Source organism: Panulirus ornatus, chromosome 20 (assembly GCF_036320965.1).
Source record: "Panulirus ornatus isolate Po-2019 chromosome 20, ASM3632096v1, whole genome shotgun sequence".
Lineage (NCBI taxonomy): Eukaryota > Metazoa > Arthropoda > Malacostraca > Decapoda > Palinuridae > Panulirus > Panulirus ornatus.
In genome coordinates, this window is record NC_092243.1 from 73,791,945 (window position 1) to 73,816,964 (window position 25,020).

General features: G+C 39.3%; 1 protein-coding gene across 33 annotated transcripts in view; it reads right to left on the minus strand.

Annotated features, from left to right (window-relative positions):
• Positions 1 to 25,020, minus strand: part of LOC139756140 (uncharacterized) — a 280,133-nt gene that overhangs the window by 31,178 nt on the left and 223,935 nt on the right. For 25 of the 33 annotated variants that reach the window (XR_011714269.1, XR_011714268.1, XR_011714267.1 and 22 more), the window contains one exon: positions 24,725 to 24,891. Coding sequence is in view for 22 of the 33 variants with exons in the window: in XM_071675269.1 (XP_071531370.1) it covers positions 24,725 to 24,891 (167 nt within the window). In the remaining 11 variants the exon portion in view is untranslated. Of the gene's footprint in view, positions 1 to 5,569; positions 5,629 to 24,724; positions 24,892 to 25,020 lie in introns of all 33 variants that reach the window. The other 8 variants (XR_011714270.1, XR_011714273.1, XR_011714276.1 and 5 more) reach the window with 1 other exon arrangement.

Below are 25,020 nucleotides of genomic sequence, written 5' to 3' on the forward strand. Positions count from 1 at the left end.
CAACACAAAAGGAACTCACAAACTAAATGCACCCAAAGAACTAATTCATACCAGGTATGGACAAAAAATAAAATCTCAATCTTTTCACATCATCTACAAACAATTAATCTGCTACACATTTAAGTAAACTTCACCTCCCTGGTCTTGCATCCACCTCAGAAGCAAATATAACACGGCTTTAAACAACAAAAACATGGCATTCAGGGCTGTGTAGCAACTAAACACACTTAACAACAATTTACAATAAACAATGATAATTCCAGTACAGTTCCATCTCCATGTGCTAGGCACTCAGTTTAATGTAACAGCACCAGAGTCCCTCCCATCCAAACTACTCTAAAACTAACCACCAACCCCAGCCAATCACCCATTTTTTCTTTAAACTTTAAGTTGCTCTTTAAATTGCCTTCTGTTTTCTTCCATGCTATAATGAATCCCTCTGGAAAGATATGATCTGATTATACCTCTTCTGTAAGCTGTCTCAACTCGGTATCTGCTTTGATTTCACCAATCCAGTTTTAAAACTCTAGGTCATTTCCATCTACAACTACTAAATTTGCATTTATATACATTACTCTCAGTCCTACCCTGGAACAACCTAAAGTTTGAATGGCTCCAACTGGCATGTGATAATCCTCCAGAAAATGGCTCTCATCATCTCATGAGTTTTACTTTTCCTGACTCTATCTAAATATTCAACAGACTTATCACACCATTTGTAGCCTATAAAGGTATCTTCCATCAATAGGAAAGTGAAGGATAAATCACGCTCTTCCCAGTACCCCTAAAACACCATTACAGATGTAAGGCTGTCAACTTGCAGTTCTTGCATACACTGTAACCCTGAGGAAAATACATATACTTCTGAATGACCCAAGTGTTGCAGTGAAACATATATGATATGTATTAACTGTTGAAGGGAGTGAAGAATAAAATGAGAAATGTGACAAAATAAGCAACAGAGAGAAGCTGAATAACCAAAGGAGAGGAGGAGAGAAAACAAAGACTTGTGCAACACCCTGTCAAACGTCTGGGAGAATTCGAGGACTGACAAACAAAAGCTTTGCTAAAATCCCAAAGAGATGCAGACCAAAGGTGCATCACATAAGAGATATCACCAGCAGACCCAACACAGCAAGATCTGTACTGATCAGAGAGAAGGGAACAGAATTCTAACTATGTGAGAAAGTGAGTGTTAAGGAGAGCTTGAAAAGCTGGAGAGAGCAGAAGTGAGAGCAATTAGATGATAAAGGGGTTAGGGTAGTCTCCTTTCTTAAACCCATCACACTTAACTAAGTTGTCCTTTCCATCCTTAAAATTATTTTCTGTCCTTTAAAAATACATTTTATATTAAAATATTCATACAACAATGATGAAAATCACTTCAAAACAAAATGATATCCACTTCTTTCACTCATATGTCAAAATTGTGTAGACTTTCAGCACTACATGCTAAAAAGTGCAGGAGTAAGGCCTGAGTGTTAGAAGAGTTGCCACTGCATACATCCTATCATTTACTTTACCGAAACAGAAATACTGATTAATGATTATCAACATACTCTATTCTAGATAGTATTTGGTAGGCAGCCATCAACCAGGAAGTGTATTACCAGTACTACTTGCCTGGGTATCAAAAGGGTTAGTGATGGCTGTGTAGTGAGTCAGCACTTCCGTGTTGTCAAGTTGTACTCCTTTGACCCAGGAAGCTGTCTTTTCTTTATGCCTCACTTACATGTGGACTACTTGCATTCAGTCCACAAACATACAATATCTCCCTTGTCTGAAATAACACTTGACAACACTTAACTCACACAGCTCATTCTTCGTAAATTGATTTTCCTGTGGTGAGAGCTATGTGCTAACCCTGTCTTGTGCAAAATTTTAGGAGCAATTGATAGAAGTAGTTGGGAACATTTACATAGGAGCATTAGGTATAAACATCAGGAAGAAGATGTAAGCTGAATCATTAGGCGGGAGCATTAGGTAATAGTAGTCAGTAGGAACATTAGGAAGGAGCCTCTGCAAATAATGCACTAGACTTGCCCTCTGCCAGTAGCCTGTTTGGGGTGAAGCACTAAAAGATAAGAAGCAGCACTGGAGTTCACTTGTTATGGAGACTCTATTGCTGTGGTCACCCCCTTGAGGAAGTTCCAGAAGGGAACAGACATCAGAGATATAGAAAGATAGATGGAATATATTCCATCTTATATAATAAATCTTTTCTTGTTACAATCAATGTGATTCTCTGATAGTTAGTGAAATTACCAACTGAACCAGTCACCTCTACTTTGCTAGAAAACCTTCTTCCTCATCTTGGTCAACTTTCAATGCTCAAGAGAGTCATTACCCTAAAATCACTATCTACACTTTCTGAATGCACATCAGCCTCATCAAGTGATTCAAAATCATCTTTCACCCAGCCCTCCAAATTTAGCTAAAAAGCTACTCAATTTACTTTCTAGAAGACTCATAATGGTGTGCCCTCATTGGCATGGCTAAATGATGATTGATTTATGGTTAGAAATCATTATGCACTGCCATCTTAGCCACCACCTAGACTTGGCAGGCAGCCACGAAACTGAGGCATCAATCTCATTCTGATTACTGTGTGGCCATTGGCAACAAAAGGATGGGCCATTTTGAAGACTGTTTCTTCCCCTACACCCTGAAGCTTTGGAACTCTGCCTTTTCATATCTTTCCCAATAATCATGACTTGGCATATCTTAAAAAACAAGTCTTTCACTTCCTTCAAAATTTGTAGACTTTCCTTTGTCTTTCTCTTTAATAATCCTCTCTATATTTCAATTAAGGCCCAGCCTTGATGTGAACCTTTGTCCAAGACTGGAGCCTCTAATGAAAAAAAGTCCAGCTCAAGACATTGAGGGATTAAGGATGGTTTGCATCAAAGCATGCTTTTATTTGGAAGGAAAAGTGTGAGTTTTTAGACAGTAGCAAAACAGGCAAGCAAGGGTTGGAGCTAGCTCGGAGGCACACTCCTTTAGAACTAAACGAGGTATGTTATCTGAGCCATATGACTTGTCCACCTGGGCCCAGGAGAGCTCTTGGAGGACTCTGTGTGAGGAGAATATAAGAAATGGTATAGGTTCAGTGGGGGGAAATGGAAGTGAAGAATTAGAAACAGAACCATCCAAAGCAGAGTCAGATAAAAATAAGGTAACAAAAAAGCATCTTTATCGGTTGGAGAATTAGTGATAACAGGTACATCACAATATATCTTAATACTCTATAATCATGGTATTCACCATTAACACTGACCCTATGTATAAAATATGAGTAGACCGAGGAACCAAGTTGAAAAGAATGAAAGATGTTCTCCCACTCCTCACTTCTTATCATGGGCTCAGATAAATCAAATACAACTCCTCTTCACTCCCCTTTAAGCATTCGAACAGACCAACACAAAGATATTCACTGCACTTTCCGAGTATTTTTCCTGCATATAAATGTCAATCTATCATTCTCTTTTAATGCAAATTCTAAGACAGGCACTAGAACTGCTACCACTGTGTAAAGGTTAACATATCTGGCTTCTCCTTACTAATGCACTTTTGCCTCTTTTGATGTACCCCATTTGTTACCTCTAAAATGCTCTCTTTACTATCTCCTCACTCAATTCTTTGGTCTCTCTCTTCTCAGGGAATCCCCTCTGAAATCCACATGGTCAGAAAGTTTTCTTTCCTAATGAAGTTCCTCCTGGCTACTCATCCTAATTTTGCATGCTATCTTCACAGGTCATCCCTTTATATTCTGAATACATTTTCCTGTTCTTTTAGATTTTGCATTCATTATGTCTATGGCCTCCAGTAATTTTCATATCCATAAATCTTCCCTTGCTGGAATATGGCCTTCTGGCAAAAAATCATCAACAGCTTATGTTTAACTACCTCCTAATTAACTAACTCTTCTGTTTTGGTCTAGACCCTGATAATATTGTCACATATTATATTGTCCTCTCTTTGATATCACTTTATATATTGCCATGTCTCTTCTCTGTCTTGATTATGTTCCCAGATCCCTGTACCTCTGCACCCTATAACTTTCTTCCTCACCTCAGAATATTTTCCTGTCCCTGTCTTCTATATCCTTCAGTAGCCTCTAGTCACTGAGTTATAAGCTATTTCTCTAATAACCATGTTTCAGGGATTTACAGAGAAGGCTCTGTCTTTCCTCTTTACCCGTTACCAGCACTATGTCTTTCTTCTAACCACTCTCTTTCACAAATTTCACTATCACTTTAAATTTGTTAATATCCTGTAACTTTTGGTTCCGCTTCTCTTTTTATTTTACCATGATTCTTTACTATGGTATATGATATCTGTTTAGGTCTAAAGCTCCATCATTGATTTTGATCTTAGCTGAACTGGGGCATATTTCCAGCAATAAACTAAAGATTTCTCATGAGATCCTTTATGTAGACCAATTCATAGAAGTTTCTCAGAAAACACATTTTCAGTTGTTTCATTATCTTATATCATGACTAAAATTACCTGAAGAGACTATATTTGGGATGATATTTTCCATAATCTGCAACGATGGGATTTTCTCAAATTTCTGTGTTTCAGTGTTACATAAATGTTCTATCAATTCATGAAAACCAGCATCAGATTTCATCAAATTATCATTTTCAATGATAATTACAATATATCTATTTATTTATATATTATACTTAACCACCATCTCCCGCATTAACGAGGTAGTGTAAGGAAACAGACAAGGAATGGCCTAACCCACCCACAAACACATGTATGTACATAAATGCCCACACACGCACATAAACATACATATACTTTTCAATGTATACATACATATACATACAAAGACATATACATATATACACATGTACATATCCATACTTGCTGCCTTCATCCATTTTCGTTGCCACCACACCACATACAAAGTAGCATCCCCCCCCCCCCCACCTCGTGAGGTAGTGCAAGGAACAGACAAAAAAGGCCACATTCGTTTACACTCAGTCTCTAGCTGTCATGTGTAATGCACTGGCACCACAGCTCCCTTTCCACATCCAGGCCCCATAGACCTTTCCATGGTTTACTACAGACCCTTCACATGCCCTGGTTCGATCCAATGACCGTGGTATACAAACATTTCCAAATATTACTTTAAGGTCTTAACAGGTAGGTGCATAAGTGTAAGTCTTTTACATCTGGTTAGTAGGCATGTGAGTTTAATAAACACGTCAAACTGAAACAGTTTTATAGCATCAGCAATGGGAATTATGAAGACATACACTAAAAACCTTATATTCAAAGAGAAAAAATTAATAAATAAAAGATAAATTAACAAACTGGTCATACCATCCCACCTGCAAGCCAATAATTAAGTCTAACTTAAAGGCAGTATGAAAGATCATGTGGGAACTGAGTGCTTCCCTGAAGGTACCTAAAGCCCCATCCACCTAGCTATAAGTAAGAATATGCTGCGGTTTATCTGATATATCTGGATTAAGATGCCTTGAGGCAGGTGAATCCCCGTGGATTCCCGGGTTAAATGATGTTAGGCAAACCGAGTAGGGGTGTTGGGTGATACCTTCGTTCACACGCCAGCAGCCATGGTGAGCAGATATACATCAGTAGAGCTCCCCAGAGCTGGAAGTGAAGATGATCTTTCTCAGTATTCAACAGGGAAAGTAACAAGACCTCTGCCTGTTTTCACACCAAGGGTAATATTACCATTACAAGTATAAGAAATTCCAAGTCGTTTACCTATAGCTAAAAGTTCAACCCCAAGTGAATGGAAGGCTAAATGTATTGCATAGTTTTACTGATAATGTTCTAAAAAAAAGAAATATGACAGCAGTTGAAGAATAATGAAAAAATGAGATGTGTTCTTTATGGAGCTGCAGCTGAGTTTAGTTGTTATAAGCAACTGGGATACTGTAATGGCTGTAAAGTTAAAGCAGATGAACTACAGGACATTGTTAGTATGTCACAATTGGATTTTTGAAAAGTTTATCAATGTTAAGAGTAAAAATTTTACTTTGACTCAGGAGTAGATTTTCTTGATCTTAGCGAAGAGGTTAACCCTCCCTACGAGTCATGTAACTGAAATTAATAAAAACATCGAGTCAGTCTATGAATTTTACTATAATGACTTTAAATCCATTAAGAAATGAACTCTGGAGTATGGAATATTAAATCGCTATCAGAAAGCAATACTAGAAGTTGTTCACATTTTTATATGTTAACTACAATTAGTAACAAACCTCCAGTAACTTGAAAATTTTTTGAAAGATCTGGAGTGTATTCTTCATAGTTATAATTACAAAGACAATTCTGATACATAATCTTAATCCCATTATAATTACATTGCTGAAGCCCCATATTCATTCATTTTGCATTGCCTTGCCACATGGGCCTCAACTTTTAACTTTCTTAATCATGATCCCCCCCCCCTCACAAATATCATTGGTATAATGACAGAAAGCTTCCGGAGACCATGAGTTTCACCCATATGAAAGAAATGGAAGGGTTTTGCAGAACTTCCTAAAGATGTCAGAGGGAGAAGTATGATGTGCTGCCTGAAGCATGGGAGTACCCTGCGGTAGTTTACAATACTTCATTCAAACTATTATCAATTGTCCAAAACAGATACCTGCATGAACTAATGCGTGCTAACACAAACACTGAGAAGTGCAAATACAAACAATACTGTAATAATGTAATTCTCTTACACCTAACTACTTGTCCCACCTTAGCAAAGTAGCACTGAAAACAAACAAACAATGGCCTCATCTGCACATATCCTTCCTCTAGCTGTCATGTATAACATTCTGAAATTAAAGCTTCCCATCCACAGCCAAACCTTAAAGACTATTCCATGGTCTAACTTGACCAATTTAGAGGCCAATGACAGCACATTGTCCTACATATGCCTCATCAATCTAATCATTCCACCCTATACACACCTTTCACCCTCATGAATGTTCAGGTCCTGATAGTCCAAAACTTCCTTTACTCCATCCTTCCAACTCCATCATCCCCTTCTACCCCATGCTTCCTTCACTTCTGACATACAGATTCTCTTAGTCTTTGTTCTCTCATCCTCTCCATATGTTCTTACCATTTCCTCACATCCTTGTCAGCTCTCTCAATCACACTGCACTTACTACTACCACCTCTCACTTACAATGTCTTCCTTACATGATCCACCTATGTCACACTAAATATCATTCTAAGGCACTGTTTTTGTGTATAAAGGAAACAATAAAAACACAAAAGCATAGTCACACATCTGCCAGCACTGACTGGCTGAAAATATGCCTACTATATTTTCACAATCAGTAAAATATGATGCATATTTCTAGATTATTTGTTTTTATCTAGACTAGAAAGCCTCCCCCCCTCCTATTTTCATCTAGACTAGAAAGCCCCCCCTCCTATTTTCATCTAGACTAGAAAGCCCCCCCTCCTTCTATTTTAACTTTCTAAAAAGGGAACTAGAAGGAGTCATGTGGGGAGCGCTCATCCTCCTCAAAGGCTCAGACTGAGGTGTCTAAATGTGTGTGGATGTAACCAAGATGAGAAAAAAGGAGAGGTAGGTAGTATGTTTGAGGAAAGTAACCTGGATGTTTTGGCACTGAGTGAAATGAAGCTCAAGAGTAAAAGGGAAGAGTGGTTTGGGAATGTCTTAGGAGTAAAGTCAGGGGTTGGTGTGAGGACAAGAGCAAAAGCAGAAGTAACACACTACACCTGAAGCAGGAGTTGTGGGAGTATGTGACAGAGAGTAAGAAAGCAAATTCTAGATTGATATGGGTAAAACTGAAAGTGGATGGAGTGAAATGGGTGATTATTGGTGCCAATGCACCTGGTCATGAGAAGAAAGATCATGAGAGGCAAGTGTTTTGCGAGCAGCTGAGTGAGTGTGTTAGCAGCTTTGATGCTTAAGACCAGGTTATAGTGATGGGTGATTTGAATGCAAAGGTGAGTAATGTGGCAGTTGAGGGAATAATTGGTGTACATGGGATGTTTCAGTGTTATAAATGGAAGTAGTGAAGAGCCTGTAGATTTGTGTGCTGAAAAAGGACTAGTGATTGGGAATACCTGGTTTAAAAAGAGAGATATACATAAGTATACGTATGTGAGATGGCCAGATAGTGTTATTGGATTACGTGTTAATTGATGGGCGCGTGAAAGAGAGACTTTTGGATGTTAATGTGCTGAGTGGTACAACTGGAGGAATGTCTGATCATTATCTTGTGGAGGTGAAGGTGAAGATTTGTAGAGGTTTTCAGAAAAGAAGAGAGAATGTTGGGGTGAAGACAGTGGTGAGGGTAAGTGAGCTTCAAAAGGAGACTTGTGTAAGGAAGTACCAGGAGAGATTGAGTGCAGAAAGGAAAAAGGTGAGAGCAAAGGACATAAGGGGAGTGAGGGAGGAATGGGATGTATTTAGGGAAGCAGTGATGGCTTGCACAAAAGATGCCTGTGGCATGAGAAAGGTGGGAGGTGGGCAGATTAGAAAGGGTAGTGAGTGGTGGGATGGAGAAGTAAGATTGTTAGTCAAAGAGATGAGAGAGGCATTTGATCAATTTTTGCAGGGAAATAGTCCCAATGACTGGGAGATGTATAAAAGAAAGAGGCAGGAGGTCAAGAGAAGAGGTGAAAAAGAGGGCAAATGAGAGCTGGGGTGAGAGAGTATCATTAAATTTTAGGGAGAATAAAAATATGTTTTGGAGGAGGTAAATAAAGTGCGTAAGACAAGAGAACAAATGGGAACATTGGTGAAGGGGGCTAATGGGGAGGTAATAATAAGTAGTGGTGAAGTATGGAGATGGATTGAGTATTTTGGAGGTTTGTTGAATGTGTCTGATGATGGAGCGGCAGATATAGAGTATTTTGGTCGAGGCAGAGTGAGAAGTGAGAGGGTCAGGGAGAATAGTTTGGTGAACAGAGAAGAGGTAGTGAAAGCTTTGCAGAAGATGAAAGTCAGCAAGGTGGTGGCTTTGGATGGTATTGCAGTGGATTTTATAAAAAAAAAAAAAAGGGGGGGGGGATAACTGTGTTGTTGACTGGTGAAGTGCCTGAGGATTGGTGGAATGCTTGCATAGTGCCATTGTACAAAGGCAAAGAGGATAAAAGTGAGTGTTCAAATTGCAGAAGTATAAGTTTGCTGAGTATTCCTGGGAAACTGTATGGAAGGGTATTGATTGAGAGGTTCAAGGCATGTACAGAGCATCAGACTGGGGAAAAGCAGTGTGGTTTTGGAAGTGGTAGAGGATGTGTGGATCAGGTGTTTGCTTTGAAGAATGTTTGTGAGAAATACTTAGAAAAACAAGTAACATTTATGGATCTGGAGAAGGCATATGATAGAGTTGATAGAGATGCTCTGTGGAAGGTATTAAGGGTATATGGTGTGGGAAGTAAGATGCTAGAAGCAGAGAAAAGGTTTATCGAAGATGTAAGGCATGTGTACGAGTAGGAAGAGAGAAAAGTGATTGGTGCCCAGTGAATGTCGCTTTGTGGCAGGGGTGCATGATGTCTCCATATTTGTTTATTTTGTTTATGGATGGGTTGTTAGGGAGATGAGTGGAAGAGTTTTGGAGAAAGGGGCAAGTATGCATTTATTGTGGATGAGAGGGCTTGTGAGTCAGTTGTTGTTCACTGATGATACAGCTCCCTTTCCACATCCAGGCCCCACAGACCTTTCCATGGTTTACCCCAGACACTTCACATGCCCTGGTTCAATCCACTGACAGCACGTCCACCCTGGTATACCACATTGTTCCAATTCACTATATTCCTTGCACACCTTTCACCCTCCTCTATGTTCAGGCCCCGATAGCTCAAAATCTTTTTCACTCCATCCTTCTGCCTCCAATTCGGCCTCCTGCTTCTCCTTTTTCCCTCCACCTCTGACATGTATATCCTCTTTGTCAATCTTTCCTTGCTCATTCTCTCCATGTGTCCAAACCATTTCAACACACCCTCCTCTGCTCTCTCAACCATGCCTCTTTTTACTACCATACATATCTCTTACCCTTTCATTACACACTCAATCAAACCACCTCACACCACATATTATCCTCAAACATTTCATTTCCAACACATCCACCCTCCTCCACACAACCCTATCTATAGCCCATGCCTCGCAACCATATAACATTGTTGGAACCACTATTCCTTCAAACAAACTCAATTTTGCTCTCCAAGATAACGTTCTCGCCTTCCACACATTCTTCAATGCTCCCAGAACCTTTGCCCCCTTCCCCACACTGTGACTCACTTCTGCTTCCATGGTTCCATCCACTGCCAAGTCCACTCCCAGATATCTAAAACACTTCACTTCCTCCAGTTTTTCTCCATTCAAACTTACCTCCCAATTAACTTGTCCCTCAACCCTACTGAACCTAATAACCTTGCTCTTGTTCACATTTACTCTCAACTTTCTTCTTTCACACACTTTACCAAACTGAGTCACCAACTTCTACAGTTTCTCACCTGAATCAGCCACCAGCGCTGTATCATCAGTGAACAACAACAACAATAATAATGATAATAATGATAATGATAATAACAATGGACTGAACTAGGGCAAGTGAAACATCTGGGGTAAACGATGGAAAGGTCTGTGGGGCCTGATTGTGCATAGGAAACTGTGGTTTCGGTGCATTACATATGACAGCTAGAGACTGAGTGTGAGCGAATGTGGCCTTTTTTGTGTGATTTCCTGGCACTACCTTGCTGAAGCAGGGGGTTTGCGATGCTGTTTCCTGTGGGACTGGGCGGCACCAGAAATGGATGGAGGCAAGCAATATGAATATGTACATGTGTATAAATGTATATGTCTGTGTATGTACATTTTTATTCTTTTTTTTTTGCTTTGTCGCTGTCTCCCGCATCAGCGAGATAGCGCAAGGAAACAGACGAAAGAAAGGCCCAACCCACCCACATACACATGTATATACATACATGTCCTCACACAGCACATACACATACCTATACATCTCAATGTATACATATATATATACACACAGACATATACATATATACCCATGTACATAATTCATACTGTCTGCCTTTATTCATTCCCATCACCATCCCGCCACACATGGAATAACAACACCCTCCCCCCTCATGTGTGCGAGGTAGCGCTAGGAAAAAACCAACAAAGACCCCATTCGTTCACTCTCAGTCTCTTGCTGTCATGTAGTAATGCACTGAAACCACAGCTCCCTTTTCACATCCAGGCCCCACAGAACTTTCCATGGTTTACCCCAGACACTTCACATGCCCTGCTTCAATCCATTGACAGCACGTCGACCCCAGTATACCACATCGTTCCAATTCACTCTATTCCTTGCACGCCTTTCACCCTCCTGCATGTTCAGGCCCCGATCACTCAAAATCTTTTTCACTCCATCTTTCCACCTCCAATTTGGTCTCCCACTTCTCCTCGTTCCCTCCACCTCCGACACATATATCCTCTTGATCAATCTTTCCTCACTCATTCTCTCCATGTGCCCAAACCATTTCAAAACACCCTCTTCTGCTCTCTCAACCACACTCTTTTTATTTCCACACAATTTGAAATATTTTTAAGTATATTTTTTGATTCTTCAATCATTTTCAGATAACTGAAGGTTGTCCAGCAAAATTAACAAACATACGTTGTTATGACCACTTCATTGTCTCATATTATGTATAACAGTTGTTATACATACAAAGAAAGAGTCAAGCGAGGAGTGCTCAGCATCCTCAAAGGCTCAGATTTGGGTGGCTGAATGTGTGTGCATGTAACCAAGATGAGAAAAGAGGAGAGATTGGTAGCATGTTTATGGAAAGACACCTCAAGGTTTCCAAGGGGAAGAATGGCTTGGAAACGTCTCGGGAGTAAATCAGGAGTTGGTAAGAGGACAAGAGCTAAGGAAGGAGTAGCACTACTCTTGAAGCAGTTGTGAGAGTGTGATAGAGTAAGAGGAAGTAAATTCTAGACTAATGTGGGCAAAACTGAAATTGGATGGCAAGAGATGGGTGATTATTGGTATGTATGCACCTGGCCAAGAGAAGCTCAGGAGATGCAAGTGTTTTGGGAGCAGCTGAGTGACTGTGTCAACAGTTTTGGTGCACAAGGGCAGGTATCAGCGATGGGTGATTTTAATGTGAAGCTAAGTAATGTGGCAGTTGAGGGTATAATTAGTGTGCATGAGGTATTCAGCATTATGACTGGAAATGGTGAAGAACTTGTGGAGTTTTTGTGCTGAAAAAAGATGGGTGATTGGGAATACCTGGTTTAAAAAGAGAGACATACACAAGTATACCTACAAGAGTAGGAAAGATGGTCATCAGGCATTATTAGATTACATATTAATTGATAGGCATATAAAAGAGAGACTTTTGGATGTAAATGTCCTGAGAGCAGCAACTAATGGGATGTTTGTGGAGGTGAGGGTCAAGATTTGCAAAGGTTTTCGAAGATGAGACAATGTTGGAGGGAAGAGAATGGTGAGAGTAAGTGAGCTTGGAAAGGAAGCTTGTCTGAAGAAATACTGAGACACTGAAGGTAAATTGGCAAAAGGAGAGAGCAAATGAAGTCAGGGGAGCAGGTGAGGAATGGGAGGTATTTAGGGAAGCAGTGATGGCTGATTCGAGTGAGAAACTATAGTTGGTGACTGAGTTTGGAAGAGTGTGAAAAGTAAGTGTGAATAAAAGCAAGGTTATTAGGTTCAAGGTTGGGGACAAGTTAGTTGGGATGTAAGTTTGAATGGAAAAAAACAGAGGGAAGTGAAGTGTTTCAGATATCTGGGAGAGGACTTGGCAGCAAATGGAACCATGGAAGTGGAAGTGAGTCATAGGGTTGGGGAGGGGGCAAAAGTTCAGGGAGCAATGAAGAATGTAAGGAAAGAGAGAACGTTATCTCAGAGAGCAAAAATGGGCATGTTTGAAGGAATAGTAGTTCCAACAATAATATTTAGTTGTGAGGCATGGGCTATAGATAGAACTGTGTGGAGAAGGGTGAATGTTGGAAATTAAAATGTTTGAGGACAATGTGTGCTGTGAGGTGGTTTGACTGAGTAAGTAATTAATGGGTAAGAAAGATGTGTGTTAATAAAAAGAGTATGGTTGAGAAAGTAGAAAAGGGTGTGTTGAAATGGTCTAGAAATATGGAAAGAATGAGGAGAAGTGGGAGACCAAATTGGATGTGGAAGGATAAAGTGAAAAAGATTTTGAGCAATCAGGGCCTGAACTTGCTTGAGGGTAAGAGGCGTGCAAGAAACAGAGTGAATTGGAACAATGTGGTATGCCAGGGTCAACATACTGTCAATGGACTGAACCAGGCATGTGAAACATCTGGGGTAAACCATGGAAAGGTCTGTGGGGCCTGGATGTGGATAGGGAGTTGTGGTTTCCGTGCATTACACATGACAGCTAGAGACCAAGAGTGAACAAAAGTGGCCTTTTTTTTTTTTTTTCTTTTTTTTTTTGTCTGTTTTCCTGGTACTACCTCACTGACACAGAGGGTGGCAATGCTGTTTCCTGTGGGGCATGGTGGTGCCAGGGATGAATGAAGGCAAGCAAGTATGAATATGTACATGTGTATATATGTATATGGCTGCATGTGTATGTGTATGTATATATATATATATATATATATATATATATATATATATAGAGCTTGGGAAGTGAGTCAGTTGTTGTTCGCTGATGATACAGCGCTGGTGGCTGATTCATGTGAGAAACTGCAGAAGCTGGTGACTGAGTTTGGAAAAGTGTGTGGAAGAAGAAAGTTAAGAGTAAATGTGAATAAGAGCAAGGTTATTAGGTACAGTAGGGTTGAGGGTCAAGTCAATTGGGAGGTGAGTTTGAATGGAGAAAAACTGGAGGAAGTGAAGTGTTTTAGATATCTGGGAGTGGATCTGGCAGCGGATGGAACCATGGAAGCGGAAGTGGATCATAGGGTGGGGGAGGGGGCGAAAATCCTGGGGGCCTTGAAGAATGTGTGGAAGTCGAGAACATTATCTCGGAAAACAAAAATGGGTATGTTTGAAGGAATAGTGGTTCCAACAATGTTGTATGGTTGCGAGGCGTGGGCTATGGATAGAGTTGTGCGCAGGAGGATGGATGTGCTGGAAATGAGATGTTTGAGGACAATGTGTGGTGTGAGGTGGTTTGATCGAGTGAGTAACGTAAGGGTAAGAGAGATGTGTGGAAATAAAAAGAGCGTGGTTGAGAGAGCAGAAGAGGGTGTTTTGAAGTGGTTTGGGCACATGGAGAGGATGAGTGAGGAAAGATTGACCAAGAGGATATATGTGTCGGAGGTGGAGGGAACAAGGAGAAGAGGGAGACCAAATTGGAGGTGGAAAGATGGAGTGAAAAAGATTTTGTGTGATCGGGGCCTGAACATGCAGGAGGGTGAAAGGAGGGCAAGGAATAGAGTGAATTGGAGCGATGTGGTATACCGGGGTTGACGTGCTGTCAGTGGATTGAAGCAGGGCATGTGAAGCGTCTGGGGTAAACCATGGAAAGCTGTGTAGGTATGTATATTTGCGTGTGTGGACGTATGTATATACATGTGTATGGGGGGGGGTTGGGCCATTTCTTTCGTCTGTTTCCTTGCGCTACCTCGCAAATGCGGGAGACAGCGACAAAGTATAATAAAATATATAAATAAAATATATATATATATATATGTATATGCGTATATGTTAATATGTATATGTATGTGTATGAGCGTGTATGTACATATGAGTGTATAGAGTGAATGGGTCTTTTTCGTTTGTCTCCTGGTGCTACCTTGCTGACGTGGGAAACAGCGATCAAGTATTAGAAAAAAAAAATAATACACATTCACCATTTCCCGCGTTAGCAAGGGAGAATCAAGAACAGACGACTTAATCTTAGAGGGAAAAAATCCTCAAGTACACCTCTTATCTGTTCCTTCTTTAGGAAAAGTAAAACAGGAGGGAAGGATTTCCAGCCCTCCTCCCATCTTTGGAGTGTATGGTGTCTGATCTTAAGGACAATCACTTTCAGCACTGAATGTTGACCAAGACAAGGTAGGATGTTTTCCAGCAAAACTGGAGGCACTGACTGGTGCGGTTGGTAATTTACAAACTCTTACAGTTATCCTTTTCTAAAAAAATAAATTACCACTGAATCACATTGATTGTAATAAGAAAAGGTTTATTAAGTACAATAAAACTATGAAAATCTGTGTTTGGTGCAGATACTTTAAACAATAAATCATATGCAAGGGCAACTCACTTGACACTCCGGCCTTACTTCTAAAGTGATCTTTATCATTGTTTTATGAATATCTTTCAAAATGTAAGGTTAAATACATATTTTTTACAAATTAAAAAGTAATGAAATTTGAAGGTTGAAAACAAAAGCTTTGTCAAGCATTAAGGGGTAATGTACCAAGAACATGAGCCCCCTCTCACATCTTATTATTTATCTTAACCCCACATGTATTCATCAGCTACTAAATTCATACACTTCCATATATGTAAAGTACTCCAATTCCACCAAGTCTTCACCAATCAAACGTACACTCAATTCATCATAATTCATTACCTTGTTATATCTTATGACCTTGCTTCTGTTCATACTTACTCTCAGCTTTCTCTTTTAATACACTCTTCCTAACTCTGTTAATAGCTTCTGAATTTTTCTGGGGTCTGACTCCAAAACCTTATCATCTGTAAACAGGAACTGATTCACCTATCATGCTTACCCATAAACAGCATGCAAAAGACCTGTCCCATGCTCTAAGACCTCTGCATTCACCTCCCTCATCAAATGACCAACTAATCCTAGAACAGATTAAACATCCATTGGGACATCATACATCTCTAATACAGACCTATGTTCAAGGACACCACTTCCCCTACTCCCTTCCGACTTGCAGTCTCCCCACTGCATTTAGTTACTTCCTACTTATCCATATACTTGCACTACCTTCCACAAGGCCTATCTATCAACTAGGTCATATGCTCTTTCCTGATCCTTAAATGCAACATGCACTTCACTCTTTCGACAAGAGTCACAGACGTTCAAGAAAAAATCCACCCTGAAAAACTGTTTACCTATCCTTCCATCTCACTGATATTCACAGTCCAAATATAACTGTAACGAAATCCCTTGCAATAATCCCTGACAGCACATCAATCTTCTACATACAGATAATTGTCCCAACAACAATCCATGTGCTTCCAGATATCTTCAACTTCTTCTAACAACTCAACAAAATCCTAAAATCCTGGAAACTTGCTAACACAGTATCCATTCTAAAACCCTCCAAAACATCCACCTCACCTCCTACTGACATATATCACCACTGCCTTTAGTATCCAGACTTTAGAATACTAATCCAATACAAAATCAACCAAAATAATAGATAACAACTGAATCTTTATTTACCATTCCAAGATGCAATGAAGTGCTATTTCAAATTATGAATTATGTTATCAACCACATTACTGAATGAGTCTTAACATTTCCAGTTCTATGTAGATATGTTGTACTCTTGGGACCAGGGTCCTTCATGTGTAGAGGAAACATGCTGTTTCCCAACCAGTTTCAAATATCCTAAAGAAGGCTTCTGCAACCCTATAAAAACCATGGCACAATGACCTTTATTGGAGTGTGCATATTGGCAGTTGCACAAGTAACATCCATGTGTCTGGCAGCCACATACACATAAATGCATAGCATCACTGGTAGAAACAGATGCAGTTTTGAAGGAAAGCAGAGATAATAATGAATCTGATGATCATTATCATTATTCTGACACTACAATGAAAGTAACATGGCAGAAACAGGATCAAAACCAGAAAAGAGAGAGATGGTGATGCAACTTCAGTATCATCTTGGCTCCATCATTCAACCTCCTTGAATGGATTTTTGATGTGTTTACCCCTTATGTACCTAATTTCAATAGGCTAAGTTCTAAAATAAACAATAAAGTGGTATAACTGGTAGGTCTGGTGTAATGGACTTTTTCCAGCAATTTTCTGATGCAGCCATCATGAAACATACTGTGTTGTCAATGAGGCAATGAAATATTTTACACACAATGCAAATGAAATGAAATTATCTTCTAGGTCTTCCATGAAGAAGTGACACAATACATCAATCAACAAACTACATATTTTCTTTGTGTAAATTTTGATGATATAAACAGAGACATAAAATAAGACTACTGGTAAAAGGAGCCTCATATTAGCAATATCTTTGGAAAATACATTACCAAGACTGATTTTAGTTGTGTCTTCACTTTCTGCATTTTTCTGGCAACTAAAATCATGATGAAAAGCAAAAGATAAATACTTTCCAGAAAAAAAAATTTCTTTTCAAAAGCTTGTAATAGATAAATATATTTTTTCAAAGGATGCTAATCGTTCAAGCAATATATCCTGTCCAAAAGACATTAGTTTGGGATAAAACTGTGATTATGAAATGGTGAAACAGTAATAGTATTTGATACAATTACTACATTGAAAACTATACTATGAATGGTCATATTTTCCACAGACAAATGGTAAACATGACCTGATTTATGTAAATATCTGACTTTGAATAACACAGGGGCATATGGAACAGTAAGAAAGAACTAAAAAATATGCCACCACTTCCAATAAAAATCAAAGAACGCTAGTTTACAACAAAATATAAAACATATTGTGTGAAATGGCATTAAAAGAGAAATTTGCCTTTTATCTACCATACCTAGAGGAATTTTGGTAGACAAAGGGAAGGAAGAATGGAAAACTGGTTAAAGAAAACTGAAACCCATGGAAGTGGTGGACTATGGATATAGCAAGTGTTTGGTGGAAAAACAGTGATGTGCAAATGAAAACAGTGGAATGTGTAAACAAAAAACAATCAAGTGGTGTACTAAGTTTTCCTGTCTTGGTTTACATTTCTCTTCTAAATGCCTACATCCTTTATCTGATCAATCCATGGAACATACCACCTTGAAACAATGCAGTGTGCAAGTAATAAAGCAGGTAATGGTAGCAGCTATACAATCATCTTTCATCACTCAGGTGAGTGCACACATTTCTGATAATCACAAGCTAACACTTCTACAAGCTCCTACCACCAACAGAAAAAAAATGCAATGCTTTACATTCTAACTAATTAGCAAAATGAAGAAAATGAAGTGATTCTTGTTACCATTGTACTGAGTGTTATGGGGCTTTGCATTTTGAAAATTCCTTCAGAAACTTTAACATACAGTAAAACCAATGATGTTCACAATCAAATGAAAATTGTGCAAATATTGTATAGTTTAGTAAATCAAAGATAAGTAACAGATGGAAAAAAGGGGGAAAATGAAGAAAATAAAAAACTGTTGGTGAGAACACTTTCTTTCCATACTAACACAATGTTAATGTGTGAAGAGGTGGTTCATATATAGAGTATGTTTTGAAAACTGTTTTAAAGATTATCATACAGAAAACCAACTAAAGTAATGAGAGTAATGAGAAAAACCATACGAGAGTTGTGTAAATACTGTACAGTTCAGTACATTCACATAAGCAAAAGATGGAAAAGTACAAGAGGATGAAGATGATAAATACAGGAGACCCAAAACCTCCTTATCAATGTGATGTCACTGTCCATCTTAGGCACCACATATTACTCCAGCATAAGTTCTAAAAACTGTTGCAAACAGTGTAAAACAGACAATCTATTAATGTGAATGAGCAGATAAAAATTTGTATCTTAGTGAGTAGTAAATAGACAGTGCTATCAACGATATGGCAGTAATACAAAAGGAGCAAGGGAGCATGCATTGGCATTGGGAAATACTAAGAAAAATAAGAAAACTTAAAGGACTACAGCTAAAAAGTTTGTTTTTTCTCTTGATCTTAAACACTATCCTTAATCAGTTTAATGGTCAATCATCTACTCTAAGCTCAATCTTTATAAGAACATTTTTGGATAGAGCAGAACACAAGAAAATAGACCAAACTTAGGACTGAAACAGTTAAGTGAGGAACATGTTAGTAAATTAATTCATACACAAAACGACAAATGAACACAACAGAGTCAAAAGCATATACTGATTCATGTTTCATACATTACACTTTAGGGGAACAGTAAAGGAGACAAACTATCCGTAAACAAATATTAAAGTTAAAAAAACTGCAGGAATCTGGGTGAGATAAAAATGCAAGTAGAGAGAAAAATGCGAGTAGACTCTGTCCCTAACCTGTCCCTAGGGTCCCATTTTAGGAGATTAGGAAAGGAGAAAACCATCTGCTGGCATATATCAGAAAAGTATTTATTTGTTCATCTATAATTACTGCTGGAACCCTTTGTGAAAGTGTCACTTACCTCAGGACCCTTATTCTCGGAGCACCTGCAGCCCCAAGGCTGCACTACAATTTTAATTCAGTTTATCCCTTGCAGGAACACTCCCGCATGTTCAGGCCCCAAGTCTTCAAAGCATCTTACACACCATCTTTCCAGCTCCTACTTAGTTCCCCCTTCACCTTTTTCCTCCACTTGTGACATGTGTACCCTCTTAAGCATCCTTTCATCACTCAACCCCTCCATAAGTCCATACCATTTCAGTATACCCTCTTCAACTTTCTCAGACATTCTCCTCATCCTACCACCTCTCTCTCTTACCCTATCATTTCTTATTCATTCAACTGTCCTTACACCACATTCTATCCTCAAACATTTCATTTCCAGCACACTTACCCCTAATATTTTTATCTTAGGCATATGCCTCACATTTACATAGCACCAATGAGAGTACCATACTATCGTACATCCCATCTTTGCCCTTAAAAACATGAGCCTCTCTCTCCACACATAAATTAATGCACCCATGACCTTTGCCCTCTAACCCACCCTATGGCTCATCTCAGCTCCTATTATCATTATTTCTATTATCTTTCTTTCCTGTTTGTTCACCATTTCTTGCATCAGTAAGGCATTGTCAAGAATAAGAAAAAAGCCTTATAAATTCAAATCTATTCTCTAGTTGCCAAGTGTAGTGCACCAAAACCACAGCCCCCTATCCACAACCAAACCCCACAGACCTTTCCATGGTTTAGCCCAGCTGCTTCATATACTCTGTATACCACATAACTCCAATTCACTCTATCCCATGAATGTCTTTCATTCTCCTGCAGGATCAAGCCCTGTGCACTCAAAATCTTTTTCATACCATCCTTCCATCACCAATTCAGATTCCCACTTCTTGTCCCCTCTACTTCTAGTGCATATATATTCTTTGTCACCTTCTCACTCATTCCTCCATCAACTAAACCATTTCAGCACACCCTCTTCAGCTCTCTCAACCATACTCTTCTTATCACCACATCTCTCTCTTTCCCTATCATTACTTATTTGATCAACCCTCTTACACCACATAAAGTCCTCAAACATATGACTTCCAACACATTCACCCACACAAAATCATTAGAGCCACTACAACTTCAAACATACCCATTTTTGTCCTCCCAGATTATGACCTTTCTTTCCACACATTCTTCTATGCTCCAAGGGCCTTTAGCCCCTCATCCACCCTATGACTGACCTCAGCTTCCATGGTTCCATCCCCAGCCATGTCCACTCCCATGTACCTAAAACACTTCACTTCCTTTAACTTTTCTCTATTCAAACTCACACCCCAACTACCCTAAATGTTCTAGAGCAAATCATCTCTTACACTGTCCAAATTCCTGACCACTAAGACCACTATCCTAATATTCTGTATACGTTTTTCACCTCTAATCCTTCGTGCTATAGCTATGCAATGTTGCCCCAAGCTGGTTCATCTGAACACACTCTCATAATTGTTTCTATTGTAATGGCAAATACCCCTCCAGCATTCCCTTATAAACATAAATATTGGCACCTTAACAAAGCTGAATGGGATAAATTACGAAAATTCTTTTCAGACTCTCCTTGTGTGCATTACTGTCTCTTATTGAAGATGCTTCTGTCTCCACTAAATACATAGCAGAAGTTATTGTTGCAGGAGTGGAAGCATCCTCCAAGATGACTTCTTCTAATCCATGGTTCAACCATTAAGTTCTGAGGCCATTCAGGCGAAGGATCAGGAAGATCATGCTTGGAAAAATTCTCCTTCCTCCGACTCCCATTCAGCATTTATCACTGACCACAATCACCGCAATTTCATTACCCATGAGACAACCCAATCTATAGCCCATGCCTCGCAACCATATAACATTACTGGAACCACTATTCCTTCCAACATACCAATTTTTGCTCTCCGAGATAACATTCTCGCCTTCCACATATTCTTCAAAGCTCCCAGAACCTTTGCCCCCTCCCCCACCCTGTGACTCACTTCTGCTTCCATGGTTTTATACACTCCTAAATTCACTCTCAGATATCTAAAACACTTCACTTCCTCCAGTTTTTCTCCATTCAAACTTACCTCCCAGCTGACTTGTCCCTCAACCCTACTGAACCTTGCTCTTATTCACATTTACTCTCAGCTTTCTTCTTTCACACACTTTATCAAACTCATTATCATTATTTTCTTTCTTTCAAACTATTCGCCATTTCCCGCGTTAGCGAGGTAGCGTTAAGAACAGAGGACTGGGCCTTTGAGGGAATATCCTCACCTCGCCCCCTTCTCTGTTCCTTCTTTTGGAAAATTAAAAAACAAATGATGAGAGGGGAGGATTTCCAGCCCCCCGCTCCCTCCCCTTTTAGTCGCCTTCTACGACACGCAGGGAACACGTGGGAAGTATTCTTTCTCCCCTATCCCCAGATTATCATATCAATAATAATTATCATTATTATTATCATTATTATTTTATTATTATTATCATTATTATTATTATTATTATCATTATTATCATTATCATTATCATCATTACTATTATCATTATCATTATTAGTATCATGATCATCATCTTAGTTATTATTATTGTTGTTGTTGTTATCATAATCAAAATCATTATCATTACTAATTTTATTATATATGTTTGCCGTTTCCTGCATCAGTGAAGTTGTGCCAGGAATAGACAGAGGAATGGCCCCATTTGCTTACATCTATTCTATAGCTTTGATGTATACTGCACGGAAACCAGAGCAACCTATCTAAAATCGGGTCTTAATAGACCTTTCTGAGGTTTTCCTTATCAACTTCAATGCCCTGGTTAAGCCCAATGACAACACGTGGTCTTCAGTAAATGACATTGCTCCAATTTGCTCTATCCCTAGCATACCTCACATCCTCCTACACATTCAGGCCCCGAGCCTTCAAAGTATCTTTCACTCCAGCCTTCTACCTACTTGGTTCTCCCTTTTCCTTCTTCCCTCCACTTCCAAAAATGTATACCCTTAGAGCCTTTCCTCACTCATCCTCTCCATATGACTAAACCATTTTAGCACACCCTCTTCAGCTCTCTTATACATATTCCTCTTTCTACCACACCTCTCTCTCTCTCACCCTATCATTCCTTATTCAATCAATCCTCCTTACAACACATACTGTCCTCAAATGTTTCATTTCCAGCATATCCACATTATCCTTCAAACTTTTGTGCAAAGGCCCATGCCTAACATCCATATAGCACCAACATGACTACTATAATATACTATCAAACACACCCATCTTTCCTCTTAAATCAAGACAGTGACCTCTCTCTACATATTCTTCAAAGCACCAAAGACATTTGCCCTCACACCCAACCTGTGTCGCTCTTCATCTCCCGTGGTTCCATCTCTTGCCATATCCACCCTGAAGTGTCTAAATCACCCCACTTCCACTAATTCCTCTCCATTCAAACTAACATTCCAAATAACCTCTCTCTTTACTCTGACAAGCCTAATAACCTTGATTTATTCACATTCACTCATAAGTTTCTCCTTTAACATACTCTCCCCATCTCAGAAAACAGCTGGCAGATTGCATATTTACTTCTCTCTCCAAGACCCTCACCACTCCATCCTTAAACAGAATTAACCATTATGAAAACATTATACACCCCTGCCATAGACCCACCTTCAACTGGAACTACTCACCCTCCTCTCCACCTACTTGCATATATGCCTTACTCTCTGAACAAAAACTCCTCACTGCTTCTAACAGCTTTCCTCCCACACCTTATTCCTTGCACCTTCCACAAAGCATCTCTATCAGCACTATCATATCCTTTTTTTCCAGATCCATAAATGCCACAAACAAATCCTTATGTTTTTCAAAGTATTTATAACAGAATGCATGTTAATGTCTGAACCTCCACAGGAGATTTGTGTGCAGCACTTATGGACTTTAATAAAAAGCAAACAGCATATGTTAGAGTTGATAAAGATGCTTTGTGATATGGAATGGAAGGAAAGTTACTAAAAGCAGTGAAGAGTTTCATCAAAAGAATAAGGCATATGGGGAGTTGCTCCTGGTGAAGGTGGGTCTGTGGCATGAGTGTGTGATGTCACCATAGCTGTTTAATCTGTTTATGGATACGGTGGTGAGGGAGACATACATAAAAGTCTTCGACAAACAGTTAGGTTTGCAGGGGGGAGAGGGGGTGTTTCCATCCAGTTGCTATTCACTTTTGACACAGTAATGAAGGTAGACTCAAGTAAGAAACTTCAAAAACTTGTGTCTGATCCTTGGAGAATGTGTGAGAGGGGAAACTTGAGAGTTATTGTGAATACAAGTTAGGTTATTAAGTTTGAATGGAGAAAAAGCTGGAGGATGTACAGTGTTTTAGAAACATGGGAGTGGATATTGCAGCAGATGGAATCATGAGAGCCAAAGTAAGTCACACAGTGGGAGAGGTGGCTAAGAACCTAAGTACATTGAGGAGTTGAAGAAAGAAAAGTCATTGTTGGTGAGAGCAAACAAGGGTATGTTTGATGGTACAGTAGTCCCAACGCTGTCATATGAATGTATAACATGGACCCCAGATAATAAAGAATGGGAAGGGGTGGATGTGCCAGAAATGAAATGTATGAGAACAACATTTGGTGTATGGAGGGCTGATCAAATAAGAAACAGCATAGTAAGAGATAAGTGTAGCAGTAAGAGGAGTATGGTTGAGAAAGCTGAAAAGGGTGTGCTGAAATGGTCTGGATATATAAAGAGATTGAGTAAGGAAAGTCTGACTAAAAGAGTATACATGCCAGGAGAGCAGGAGACAAGGAAAAGGATAAAACCAAGTGGAAGATGATTGAGGGATCAGGACTTGAACTTGGAAGAGGGTGCGAGATGTGCATAGGATACAGTATACTGGAGTAATGTGGCACACAAGGGGCAACATGCTGTCAGAGGGCTGAACCAAGAGACATAAAGTAGTCAGGATAAACCATGGAAACGTCTATGAGACATGGCCCAGGATAAGGGGCTCTGGTTTTGATCCATTAAATATACAAGCATATAAGGCCATTCTTCATCTGTTCCTGGGGTGGGAAATGACAAACACATTACAAAAAATAAAAAAAATAAAAATAATAATAATAGTTATCATTATCATCATTCAATAAAAGCAGAGATCAGAGATATAGATAGATAGATAGAACAAATAGACTAAAAGCAAATAAAGAATACACAATAATAACAACAGAATATTCAGTGTCATTACTATTGATAAAATTTTGAGCATGATTCTGTTTCAGCATAAAAACTTACAGCACAATGGGTACTCTCTTTATAAAAGCACCGTAACAGGGTTAAATTATAGAGGATAAAAAACTCACTGCGATCTACCAATCACATCAGCAGTGCTAAAATAATTCAAACCTGAAATTCCCGGTAACTAAGACTGGGGACTGTAGTTGGTGGTATTGGTGGAGGTAGGCCAACTGATCTAGGTGGAATATAAGCTGCAGGCAGCTGAGGTGTATGAGGTGTGTGGGGCGTCTGGGGTGTGCCCGTACCACTGCCCAAACTTGAACCAGAGCTTCCTCCTGTTGGGAAAAATATAATCAATGATTGGAGGTCTCTTTCTTTTTCAATATAAGAACCTCTCTAACAGTTTCAGTAAACCAATGGCAGCAGAAAGAGATACAGATCTGAGCTGCATCTAGTATTCTGTT